General features: G+C 38.0%; 1 protein-coding gene across 1 annotated transcript; it reads left to right on the top strand.

Moving 5' to 3' along the window:
- The first annotated feature begins 730 nt into the window (after positions 1-730).
- On the top strand, positions 731-8,303 carry LOC143728947 (lethal(3)malignant brain tumor-like protein 2). The gene is made up of 13 exons (XM_077219884.1): positions 731-769; positions 4,193-4,265; positions 4,923-5,057; positions 5,136-5,224; positions 5,311-5,560; positions 6,242-6,318; positions 6,439-6,543; positions 6,641-6,788; positions 6,988-7,070; positions 7,180-7,414; positions 7,500-7,559; positions 7,731-7,916; positions 8,013-8,303. Exons 1-13 carry the CDS (start codon positions 731-733, stop codon positions 8,123-8,125), a joined length of 1,593 nt encoding a protein of 530 aa, XP_077075999.1. The 3' UTR covers positions 8,126-8,303.
- Positions 8,304-14,196: the final 5,893 nt, after the last annotated feature.

Below are 14,196 nucleotides of genomic sequence, written 5' to 3' on the forward strand. Positions count from 1 at the left end.
TTCGCTGTTCGACGGCGGCGGTGGCTTCTCTCAAATCCAGCGATGCGAAGAGCTCGCTGAAGAGTTGAAAAATCAGAGAATTCAGCCTACAGCCCCTATTTTATACGCTAAGCCACGCCTATCTGGTGAGCTGTGACGCTATAAAGGCGCGGGCGCCCTTCATTGGGCGTGACGTCACGCCGGGCGCACTGGTAGGCTGCAGCAGTTGCCCGCAGGGCAGCCAATGAGCACGCGAGATGGCCTGCTCTAGGTCTGCTAGCTGCTGCACTGCGTTGACAAGTTATACAAAATTAAGGATCATTTTTTGGCTTCAGTATCTCGAGAAGATGAATCTTTCCCGTAGCGTAAGCTAAACTTACGCAATACGAGAGAACCTCTCGTAAGAGAACCGTTCGGCATGCGTCATATTACCTCACGAGAGGGAGTTTTTTGCGGGGCTTTGCGTTTGCACAGTCCAGAGTAGGTTAGTATTCAGTTGGAGCAGTAGTTATTCATATTTCAATCTATCGTCGCTATGGTAAATTATTGTGTCTGTGGAGGTTGCACGAACTCCTGCCTGACAGGACATCGAGTCCACAGGTTTCCTAACAAGAAAAAGGACGGTGCTATCTTCCGTGCCTGGGTGCGGTTTGTGCAGGTAAAGAGACGGGACTTCACTTCCGCTTCTGCTTCGAAAAACGCGGTATTGTGTAGAGTTCACTTTAGACCGGATGATTATGATCCCGGCGATATGATGGAGTTCAACATGGGATGCCGAAGCAAGAGGCAAGTGAGACTCCGAGCTGGTGCGGTTCCTTCGGTGCACACAGCACCTTCATCGGGTTCGTCGTCAGCTAGTGGTTCGGCCGCTGGGGGGAGACACGATGGTCACGGATCCGGCAGAGATGCACTTCGACGAAAACGTGAACTGTGCACCGTAAGCATTTTTTTTAAATACATTTGCTAACTACAAAATCATTACGAGAAGAAAACCCAGAGCGACCACTGAACCACAACAGTTTGCATCAGAAAGTTATCTGATACCTTGTTGAAAAAGCCTGAAGCTGGGAAACATAAAAGTCAAAAGTTAGGAATAATTAAGATTTTCTCCAAGGCTGATTTTGGCAATTTCACCAAGGCAAAATTTATCTGATCAAAAATACAGTAAAACAGCAAAATTGTGAAATATTACAATGTTAAAAAACAGTTTTATATTTTAATGGATTTTGAAATGGACTCTACTGGGCAAACATTTTAACCACACAAAAATCACTGGTCAGGATATTAGAAAGAATTGCACACAATCTGTAGATTAAGTAATTTAGTATGGGATAGCTACGGCGGCCGAGAGAGTTTAACGCGCTTGTAACTGAAGAATACGCATGCAAATAGAAAAACACCCGCAAATTAAGAAAACATCTTCCTCAGTTTCACAACACACGTGTGCTCCAAATACTCACAACACAACCAAATACAGAAACGTGTGTTCTTCAAATAACACAGAACACAACGAAAACGAGTTGAAGCGGGGACTTTGGAGTGAGTAGGGCACTAGTGTGCCATTATGTTCCGTACGCACTTGATGAAGGGAGCAACGAAAGACAACGTAATTTCCTCATTATTTTCACCTGGGATGTTCCCATGACAACGCAGCACTGTGTCCATCAGCTGAATAGCTATAATTACCAGAAATATCTTATTGCTGTTAACATAACTTGCAAATAAATCTACATTTTAAACACAAAAGTTTTTAAAATATGCTTTATACATCTTGTGTGTGTGTCTCAACTTTAAAACTTGCCATCTCATATTTGGACGGCGCATTACCTAACATTTCTTAAGAAACGTATTTAAACATTACATGACAACATTTGTACAATGTAACTGATGTATAGATTCATATCTTTCCCTCATGTTCTTTTTCTCTATCTTTTTTTATTTATTTTAGTTTTCAGCTCATTGTTCTTATTAGTATTCTGATGACATTGAACATATTAATACACATTGTAAATTGTATACAAAGTTGTTTGTCATAAACATGTAATCTCTGTATGTTTTGCAAATAATAATAAAATAAAGTAGACTTTGAGCTGTAAGCACGTCCCAGCCAGGTTTGTCACTTATTGGGGTCGCCTGGAAACATTTTTGTAGTGGTCTGTGCTATTTGCAGTGTGTTTCTGTATTTGGTTGTGTTGTGAACTTTTGGAGTGCGTTTCTTTATTCGGTTGTGTTGTGAGTATTTGGAGCACGTGTGTTTTGAAACTGAGGAAGATTTTTTATTAATTTGCGGGTGCTTTTTCTATTTGCATGCGTTTTCTTCAGTTGCAGCGAATTGAGCTCTCTCAGCCACCGTACATAGCCTTTACCTTTTGTTTTCTTTTCATGTTTAAGCTGTGTGGATAAACTCGCAGACAGCCTTTTACAGGAAGAAGAGTCAATGACTGTCTCCCAATTCAAAGACTGCATCCTTTAAAGGCCTTGAAGGTCAGACTGAGCATTGTTAAATGCACAGTTAATGAGTGGCAGTACTGGACTTTTAAGTTATATTAAACTGTGTGATAACAAAACAGGGTTCACAAACTAAGTATGTTCACCATGGTCCATTTTTGTATATAATAAGGTGTATAAATTATAAATAATCACATCTTCATTAGATATCAGTCAACATATTGAGTTCCACTGAGTTCGGTAATCGACTCTCAGGTCTGTTACCAAGCAACCTATGACACACAAACAGCTGCTGTGTGAAGTAAAATGGAGAAACTAGAGATTAAAATGAAGAAAAAAAATAAGTGGTTGTAGCTAAGGTATGTTGTTGTGGGAAGGAGGCGGCGGGAACCGGCGGACATTAACTTTAATAATTATAAAATAAGTAAACAGAAAACGAAAGTAAAGGCGGCAGCCCCTCCCAGCCGACTGCCGCACACACATAAACTAAAGAAAACATAAAATATCATTACATAAATAGTCCAGGCCTTGTCCTCTCTCGTCGCTCCTCCGTGAGATACGAGACCGGTGCGTCACGCCACCGGCCTCGCGCCGTTCTCTCACGGCCCTCGGCCTGCTTGCCACGGTGCTTTTAATTCTTCTGTAATTCTTTGTCAGTTTTGTCATCAAAGTGCAGCACATCATTTGGGTGTTCACAAAGTCTTTCCACCATCAAACATCGGCTGTGTCATTAATAAATGTGACACCATTCTCAGACAGAGCTATTGTTATGAGATTTTTATAGTTGGCTTTCAAATACTTTTGGAGTTGCCCAAAAGTTTTATAGGATTTTTTTGTGTGGAGTTAATACCCTTTTCCTAACCATAGTTTAGATAAGATTATGCACTTAAGAAATGTCATTCTGTAATAGCTTTTGTCCTAAATAAAGTCCTAACTGTAATTGCCATGGTTACCAGGCATGGTTAGGATATATCTGTAATGCGGGCGCAGAAAGTACTCCATAGCATTAAATTACTTTTCACAGTGAAGCAGCTCACCAAAACCAGCAGCTAAAAAGACTCCCCACATCATGGCACATCTTCCTCCATGTGTCACTGTGGTAGAGATGCATTCATTATTGTATTTCTCACCAGATCTTCAAAGACGCTCTGGTGCATTAACATGCAACTCTTGTTTCATTGTGATTCATTACTCCACACAATTTTGCAGAACCACCCTTTTTTGCTGAGTCAAACTTCCCATATTCTACCAAAAACTTAATTCTGTCTTTGTTTTTCTGAGACTGTAATGGCTAATTAAAGGAGAACTACGGTCAATTTTAACATTGAGCTAATTTTTTTTTAAATTTGGAGTGCTGTCAGTAGAACAACGACAAAAATCGGTGTTGCCTACACAGTGTTATCCTCTTTTTAAAATTTGCACCCTGTTGACTTAAATGGGGCATGTTTTAAACCTACTTTTAGCCTCTTAACATCCTTGATGTGTTATTACAAGTGCACAGCCATGTGAGTGATTTTATTCAGAGTGAACAAGGTGAATCTGACTGCAGTAGATGTGAAAGATATGAATAAAAGTGATGTTAATTCAGCCAGCTCACATACCTGTATTTACTTCCGGATTTCGGTCGAAGTCCACAGTAGTCGATTGTCGAGTGGGCGCGCGCGCGCGATCATTGGTAAATTACCATTGCTTAGTTACCAATGATCGCGTGCCAATGATCCGGAAGTAAATACAGGTATGGTTTTGAAAGTGAAAGGTTTGAAAGTTGAACTTGAAAGTGGAGGTTTTGAACACCCATACAGCCTTGTACTGGATCGCCACTGTTGTAAAGCTATCGGGTATATGAACTCTTGTTTCCCACCACTGCTGAATACTAAAGCAAATAAATATATTATTTCATTATTTCTATAAAAATATTATTTTTTTAAATTACACTACCGTTCAAAAGTTTGGGGTTGAACGACGTCTCTTATGTTCAACTATATATAAAAAAGGTAAATATTGTAAACCTTTTCAATTTGAAGGTCAATTTATTTTTTTCACCCTTTGTAAATTGTTGCGTATGAGTCCCTCAAGTTGTTCTCGGTGTGAAAAGGTGAATATTATATTTATACTTTATAGTTATTTTATTGTGTTTGCAGTCTGAATAGAATGTAATGAGTTAAACAGACTGGTTAACCACAAATAAATATACAAAAACAATAAAGAAACGATACTCATTAAAAAATACAATACTCTTTCTAATTAAAAACAGAAAATATAGTGTACTGTGATTCATAAACGGATTACTCTGGACAGGTGACAGGAAACTTAAGTTTTTGGAAGTTATTGGTAAATTTAAACCAAGAGGTTTTAAAGTTACACATTTACAGAGAAGTTTAGAATTTAAAAAATGTTATTTTAATAAAACATTAATTTTGATTATGGATAATAGGATGTTGTGTGATAAATTGATTCAGTCTTTGTCATATTGTGTTGTGATGTGTTTCTCTTAGGCTATAAAGCTCTTCTACGCCATGAAGGTTTTGAGGATGATGACAGCCATGACCTGTGGTGTAACTTAGGCACGACTGATGTTCATCCTATTGGCTGGTGTGCACTGAATAACAAGCTCCTGGTCCTTCCTCAAGGTGAATGTTTACACTGTAAGTCATTAGGTTTAAATGCCATAAAAATTCTAAATCTTGTCCTACAATCTTGTCCTACAGAGTTTCACCAGCATATTAAAGACTGGAAATCATACCTGATGGAGAAACTAGTTGGAGCACACACACTTCCTGTTGACTTTCATGTCAAGGTAAAGGCAATGGAAAATTGACGCCATCTGATTTTCTTTAATTTCTGCATAACTGTCTTCCTCTCTTTCCCGTCTGTATGTTTCAGATGGCAGACAGTTTGAGGTGTCCGTTCAGACGGGGGGTTCGTGTGGAGGTGGTCGATCGCTCGCAGGTGAGCCGTACCTGTTTGGCAGTGGTGGATACTGTCATAGGAGGGCGACTCAGACTGCTGTATGAGGATGGAGGACTGGGACCCTCGGGCGAGGTGCTCTCAGATTTCTGGTGTCACATGCAGAGTCCTCTAGTACACCCTGTTGGCTGGTCTGAAAGAGTGGGGCACTTAATCAAACAAACAGGTGAGAAGAAACTGGCATCTATAGATTGATTCAAGCCTTGAAACCCACAGATAGACAAATCGCAGTACAAACATGAAGAGTCTGAACCTTTACATGAGATGAAAAGTACAGAGCTTCGCACAGGATGTGGGGAGGGGAAAACGAGATATTGTGGCCATGGATTTGTTCCATTTGTGTTTGTAATTCAATTTGTGGATGGTGAGGGGAGGATGGGAAGGAAGTTAATGGAAGTACATTTGCAAGTAATGGTTATCTTGTATATTTGTTCCATAAAGATGGTTAAAAAAATAATTTGTTCCCATAACAGATTATATTTTCCCCTTGTTTTAGTTAAATGGTTGTCAGTCGTGGGAACAATTAAACTAAAATGATTTGAATAAAAAAGTGGCCACAAATTATTAAATCCTGGGATAAAATTCTTGATTCGAGGTCACAATATTTTTTATTCCATATGTTTTGTGTGGGGCTCCATTAAAAAAGAAGGGATTTTAAAAAAACGAAATATTATTTTTGTATGGAGGCCCAAAAAAGAAAAAATGGGGAACAAAACTAAACTGTGTAAGATAAAATAACAATTAATAACAATTAAAGAGTAATAAAATAGTTTTTTTTTCTTCTTCACTCTGCCTTTTTGTCAGTAGGTTATTTTTAATGATGTCATGCATGATTTTTCTGACACAGATGAAAATGTCAACATGGGTAGCCATCCAGCATTTCATAAGGTCCTACAAAACAGTGTGCCAGATCAGTTTAAGAAGGTTAGTCCGTACACCATGAACTAAAATATTGTTTTTTTGTGTGTAAATTTTAGTTAAAAAATCTTAAAAATCTGTCATGTAATCATCTAGTATGTATAATTTCTTGCTGTATGTCAACAGTTGAGGACCGTTTACATGGGAAATACGTTTTTTGAGGAAGGCATGAAACTTGAAGCAGTTGATCCTCTGAACCTTGGGAACATCTGTGTTGCATCAGTCCGTAAGGTACTATACAGCCACTATTTATTTATGACTTTTAATGAATTTTGAACATTACCTTGTTGAAAGTAATTGCACTGATCTGGCTTATCTTATCGCTCAGGTGTTGCTGGATGGATACATCATGGTAGGCATTGATGGTGTCGAGATCGGTGATGGTTCTGACTGGTTTTGCTACCATGCCAGCTCACATGCCATTTTACCTGCTGGATATTGCGAGAGCAACGACATATCTCTTACTCTACCTCCTGGTAATGTGGTCAACTGATTATTCCAGCGTTTTTTTTTTTTAAACCAAAATCAATAAGCTAAAGAGCCTTCATTTTGTTAACCTCATAGCATAATTGCCTAGCATAAACACATTGAAATATGACTCAGGCGATTATGCTATGAGGCTAATGATTTGCAATTTCATACAGTGTTTGTTGATATTGTCTCCTTTCTCATCAGGTTATGATCATGCCACTTTCACATGGACAAAATATTTAGAAGAAACAGGAACTCTAGCTGCTCCACGAAGACTTTTCAACACGGTAAACCTTTTATTTTGACAATTGAGCCACATACAATGTGTTACTTCATCTGTGGGTTTAATGTGTTTTAAGCTGGTCTTGTGCTCCCTTCCTTATATGTCTCTCCCAGGATGATGTAGGCCACGGCTTTACCCCAGGTATGAAGCTAGAGGCAGTGGACCTCATGGAGCCCCGGCTGGTGTGTGTGGCCACTGTTAGGCGCTGCGTAGGCCGGCTTCTCCTTATCCACTTTGATGGCTGGGGGCCTGAGTTTGATCAGTGGGTAGACTGTCAGTCCCCTGAAATTTATCCTGTGGGCTGGTGTGAAATCACTGGCTACCAGCTGCAGCCACCCATCGGACCAGGTAGATTATTGTAATTTTCAAAATATTCATGTACAGTGTGCACTCCAAAATTTGGTTTTCATTTTATATTGTGCTCTTTGTGTAGAACCACCTCAGGGACGCTCGAACACAAGCAAAAAGGCAAAACCTTTTATGGGGAAAAGGAGTATGTTTTATTGCAATTTATTCTTAGTTTCGTCTTTAAAGAATAAGTATTAAATATTCAATTTTGAATGATAAACAAAGCACATGGTTACTTTCATTAAATTCCCTTTGAATAGATATGATTTTTTTATCTTTCCTTCATTCTCTTACTATTCTGTATTTATTACTGTAGGACGAAGATGTGTAAAGAAAAACACAAGTAAATGCACATCTAAAACCCAGCCCACTCAGCATAATGAGAATCCAGAGACGAATCAACCACAAGAGGCACCAAACGTCACAAATCAAAAACAAGAGGCAGGCAAATTCTCCATCACAGCCCCCATCTTACAAATAAAGGCTGAACCTGAGGACGAAAGTATGTAGCATTTATTTCAAATATAAAATGTATTTATTTTTTAAATATAGTTCTTACATGGCTTCCCTGTCTCTATCTCTAACACAATTATTGCAGTAAAAGTGAAGGTGGAAGAAATGGAAACCCCCATATTGTCCAGCGTACAAAGCGAAGAATGCGCCAACCCAGCGGCCTTAACAATCTTCAAAGAGGAAAACGTCTCTGTTTAGCCCACCACCTGTAGTTCTCAGTGATCACTACTTTATTATTTTTTAATTAAATAACACTGGTAGTTATTTAATTAACCAAACTATTTATGTAAAACAACAGGTATAGTTGAGAGATATTGTTATTTTTATACAGTTCACATTTTTTGCAAACTTGTATTAAAATGACAAGTTATATTAAGGCATTTTCTGACTCTTAATTAATTTTTTATTGCATAATATGGAAGATACTGAATGGCTTTTATGTCTGCTCATTAAGGTCCTTGCACACTGAGTCTGAAATTCTCGTTCGAAATTTTCGCACGTTAAAAAATTTATATGACCACGCATTGTCAATCACGTTTACACAAGTCTCTGAAACTTTCGTCGGTCATAAAAATAATTAGAATCTGGTTCGATTTTCTGTGTTTTTCTCATCTGTAGCAAGCATTTTGAGAGGTGTTATGACAATTCAGAACCATCGAGTGACGAATACGAAAAAACACATACAATTTCGTACTCAGTGTACAAGGAACTTTAGCCTTTAAAGATGCTTCATAATAGTTGAAAACAACATTTATAACGAACACAGTAGATCAAATTTTTTTGAAGGTTTTAAAAATTCTCTTTTTTATTGACCAGCATAGTATATCCCTTGTAAATGAAAACTGCATTAGGCTGATTAATTCTATACTCTAAACAGTCATGAATAAAGCTAGCAGCCACACTGATGTAAACTTTGTTTAAAATAGGGTTCGGGTTTTATTTATCTAAAGCAGCAACTGCAATGTAAATACAGAAGGATCACAACGACTTCCTTTTCTGAACTGGTTTAGGTTTTGCACTTTTGTGTGGTTTGCCTTTGGCTTTAACTATCTTATTGACTTTTGGAGGACTGATCAGAGCAGATTCTGTATTTGTGGCCTTAGTTGGTTTGGGGTGCTGAGTAGGAGGCTTTCCCCTGGATAGCTCTTAAAACATGGACGTCTTTGACCCTTTGACAAGTTCAAAATCAGGCTAAAACGTTTTGGGAGTAACAAAGTAAATTGCTCTGGCTGGTAAAAACCTTCAAACTACCATTGGTTCATGGCAATTACATAATATTTATGTGCTCTGGGGGCTCCGCCTTCAGTCCACTGAAGTAAAAACATGAACAAAGTGAGAGCTGCTTTTTTTTTTCTTCGTTAATGTATTCAATGCAGTGCTGTTCTTCTTTGTAAAAGGAATTTAAAATATAATAATAAAAAAAAAGTGAGAGCTGCTGAAATTGAAATTGAAGTTTTAGTTCTAATTGAAAGCAACACTGACACTGTTTTTTTTATGTTTTATACTGTAAAGCTTGCTTTAAATCATTATGTACCGTGGTGTATAAATGAACATGACGTGACTGGAATGCTGAATTGCAGAGCTTCTGCAAACATCCACATACCTACCATCAGATGCTTTCTTAACTGCTGTTTTCTCAACACTTTTTTTAGTGTGTGTTTTTGAGAGAAAAGCTTGAAGCACATATTTACATTTTCATACAGATGTCACATGATCCTACAAAAATCATTCTAATATGCTGATTTGGTAAGAAACTTTTATCAATGTTGAAAACAGTTGTGCTGCTTTAATATTCTTGTGGAAACTTTTTTTGTGTGTGAAGATTATGCGTGTTGCATGATTTTAGTGTGGGAAAAAATCATTCACCGTGTAAAGTTACTGAGTAGCAGAGTGTATAGTGACACACATTCCTCCCATAACCATCATTTAAATTTTGTGAGACAGTAGACCTTCTGTTGGCTGGATCTTCATTGCTCTCGTGCAACCCTCGTGACTCGTGCCCAACACCCTGTCCTTTGTGGTTTGTGTTTGTGGTTTGTGTTTGTGGTTTGTCCCTCCTCAGGCAACTGTTGGTAAATAATTCTCCCCACTGCTGACCAGGAGCAACCCACAAGCCTTACCATTTCAGAGATACTCTGACCCAGTCGCCTTGACATACCAATTTTGCCCTTGTCAAAGTCTCTCAGATCTTTATTCCTGCCCATTTCTCCATCCAACTCGTTGAATATGAGAAATGACTGTTTGCTTACCATCTAATCTACCCCAGTCTTAATATGTGACCTTGTGAGGGGATGATCAACAATACACTTCACCTGTGATAATGTTTTTGCTCATCAGTGTGCATATATAGAGAGATATAGAGATATATATATATAGAGAGAGATATAGAGAGAGAGATATAGAGAGAGAGATATAGAGAGAGAGAGATAGATATAGAGAGAGAGAGATAGATATAGAAAGAGAGATAGATATAGAGAGAGAGATATAATAGATATATAGATATTGTTCTTTGGTGTTTTTATGTTTATTCTATTAACTACAAAGGTTTTTGACATCGGGAGTTGTCAAAGATTGATCTTTTTGAAGTATATTTTCAAAGAAGTGCATTTGAGGTTCGACTAGTTTACATGAAGAGTACTTGTTTTGCAAAAAAGCAACCGCCAGCAAAGAAGCAGAAAATAACAAGCTCTCTTTTGTAGTCATGACTCTGCTTTCATTATTCAAATCCTCCTCATCTTCCAGTTCCAAAAAGAGACATTTGGCACAATGCTCTTGGAAAACATTGAGCAGAATGTCAAGATAGGCTTCTTCTATCTCTAGTTACTTGCATTGTTCCAGCCAGTTCACTTGTCTCCCCTTCACCTCACTATTGGAGAGCAGCACCCTCAGGTTAGGTGTCTTCATCAAAACACTCCACTAATGCAATGAAATCGAGGATAATCTAAAAACACGCCTATTTTCTACCCAGGTTTAAAGAATAGCCTGTGGAAGTATGGCCGCATTGATAAAAGCAAATGAGAAAATAAAGAGAAAGGCTGTGGACGCCTGTCTTTGGGTCCAGCTTCCATTGCCCTAATTTGTTTTTATTTTGTTAATGTTTCACTGCAAATGGCCCCTTGCAGAAAAAATACCACATTTATCATAATCACATAAGTTCATGGAGATGGAAAAAGTGAATTACAGAGCTTCGCCTTGAAGTGTGGTCTCCTCGCTCATTGGCTAGTGCACCTGCTCTCCTCTGGTAATGGCTTTTGAGAGAAGATGCACAGTGGGCTTTCTGTGTTGAATGATGTGGCCTATCGTAGATCCGTGGACAGGCACTAATGTTAAAGTAAGCAGTAGACAGGGTAAGACATCCGCTATTGTGGTTAAACAACAGGTATTGGACTAGGATACAGCTTATTTTACTACTGTTACATTAGGTGAATAAGGGATCCTTTTTCTTATTTTATTCCTGTTTCAGCATTCCATCATCCCAGGAATTTTATATTCCATGATTGTTTAGTTGTCTTTTGTCCTCTCACGCTGTCAGGACACCATGATAAATGGTTGTAGGTAGGAATTAACTGGGAAAGATGGAGGAATCTGTCCTCATTTCCACCGTTGAGTTGCTAATCCCCAGCTGACATGCTCTGTGGACGTCTGCAGAGTGTCAGAAATCCTATTTCACACACTCTTACTATACTTCATTATGTATGACATGCCTGAGAGATAAAAATGGACGGCGTGCAGGCATTCTGTCTCTTTTATAAAGCATCACTGAGGGAAAAAAAAACTTTTTTGCCAAAGAAATTGCCAATATTGTTGAGAATATAATGATGAGATGGATATTCGCTTTATAGATTCAAAACGCATATTAGGCCATCTCGTGAAGAACAAATGTGATTTATTAGAACCGAAAAGATAGTCTTAGTAACATGAAGAGGTGAAAAGGAACATCTTACTTTTAGTGGTTAGGCAAACACAATGAAAAGTTGCCTGTGTTTCTTTAACCTCACTCGTGGTTTTTCAGCAGCAAATGTTAATTTAGTTTTGATGAAACCGAGCTGCAGGGTATTCCAGTCTGACTCATCATTGCTGTTCTGGTAAATAAGGACATCCACAGAGGAAATCAACACTTTCTGGATTCTCTTTGATCTATTTCAGTTCTGGGGCAAGTGTGGGAGAGTATGTCTGCTAGAAAGATGTTTTCACACCACTATCATTGCGTTTACTGATACGCATTCACTTAATAATCCATTTACATTCTCTAATTTCCGTCTAATTACATACTCTCTAGTTACGATTTTTATTATAGAGACTGCTTTATTGTGGAAAACTGTGCTAGAGACATAGCTCCTCACCAGCTGAGCCTTTAAAGGGATAGTTCACTCAAAAATAAAATTGTCATTTACTCAACCTCAAGTTGTTCCAAACATGTATGAATTTTCTTTTTCTGCTGAACTCAAAAGAATATATTTTGAAGAATATGGTTAACCAAACAGTTGACCCCATTGTCTTCCATAGTATGAATAATAATAATAATAAAAAAATACAATGGAAGTCAATTTGGCCCATCAACTGTTTGGTTTCCGACATTCTTCACTGATCATTTTCCAAGTGCTCAGATCTTAGTGAAAAACAACCCACTGTTTAAGCAATTTTACTGTAAAATTTTTACTGTTTACCACCATAGACCATTTGGGTGTTTTCAAACAGCGATGATGTGTTTTGTGTGCAGATCCTACTTGGTGGCAGAAAATGACAGTTCAGCAGCAGCCTATGGAAGCAATGAAAAAAAAAAAAAGGTAATTCCGAGTTTGTAACTCTCAATCCCGTGAAGAAAAAGTCATAATCTCCATTTTTCCTCAGAATTGTGTGTTTATATCCCACAATTCTGACCTTTTTTTCTCAGATTTGTGATTGTGAGAACTGGCAGTTGCGAGAAAAAAGTCAGAACTGTGAGATAATGTTATAGGTCTAAATTTGATCTATGTAAAATGTTAGTTTCAAATATTATTTCATTCTGTAACTGTAGAGCAAATACATCATGCCCCCTATGAACTGCATATTATGTAGATCTATTGTTTACATCATATTCATGCTTTAATTGTAGGGTAATCATTGCATTTCATTAGCCCAATCTGTTTGTTTAATGGCTTGCAACCATAAACGTTTGCATTTAGCTTCTAAGGGTGTTGCGACAACAGTTTTCTGTAAAACTGGTGACTATTTTTTTTTGCATTCAGATTCTGACATCCAAAGTCACAACAATATATATTTTCTCTTATTCTGTTGATCTCGCCCATTTTCCTCCACTTGCTACCTCTTTTTCTTTCTGCTACCACAATGTGCAAGCAACTGCAGAGATGTGAGTGTGACGTCGGCTCCCAAATGTCTATTGCTCTTCTGTGCATGTAGGTGGCGGATGTGTGAAGTGTTGGTTGGCCCACAGGAGAGCAATTGTATGCGGGTTATGCACAACAAATTTCCATATTCTGTAGAACAGGTCTCAACGCTTACGGTTCAGGTCTTTTGTGTGCTACGTTAAATATGGAGCGGTTTACTCAAGATGCCTTCAAAGGAGTGAGCAAAAAAAATAAATAAAGTCCAGCACATATGCAAATTGACAAAAGTTTATTTTTTATTTTTCTTCTCAATAAGGATTGTGAAATGCGCTATACAAATAAATGTGAATTGAATTGATTTAAAATCATATAAAACAGCAACAATAAAAAGACCTGTTAACATTCTGTTAACTGATCGAAAAGCATGGAGCATGATGGTCCATATAAAGTGACCGAAAGTTGACTTCGACTGAACGTTTAAATCACATGTATTTATGTATATGCCTCATTAGTGGGTGTTTCAATGGGCCGCTATACTGTACGTAAGCTGATGTATAATGGAACAGTGCGCTGACATTTCTGGAGTGGTCGAATGTGGCATCTACATATACATATCTAAGGTTTTCATGCCATTAGTTGAGCCAGAAGTTGACCACTCAAATAAACAAATCAATATTTTAAAAGCGCCACAGTGATAACACTAATCTGAAAGTCAAACTACAAATGCCGTTCTTGTATTTGTCTCTGCACATTAAACCTGGATAGGAGAAATCGAGCTATAAGTGAAGCATTTTGAGTTTAAATTTGTCATCAGAGCTGCTACAAAGGGACCTGGTTTGCCATTGCCATGAATAGTAGCTGTATAAACACCAACAGCCAGCCAATTGCTGCACTCACTGATTGTGGTTTATAATTGAATCTGATCTGTATATTAAGCCGTGC

The sequence above is a fragment of the Siphateles boraxobius genome, unplaced genomic scaffold (genome assembly GCF_051911475.1).
Source record: "Siphateles boraxobius isolate OS27281-9 unplaced genomic scaffold, OSU_SipBor_1 8, whole genome shotgun sequence".
Lineage (NCBI taxonomy): Eukaryota > Metazoa > Chordata > Actinopteri > Cypriniformes > Leuciscidae > Siphateles > Siphateles boraxobius.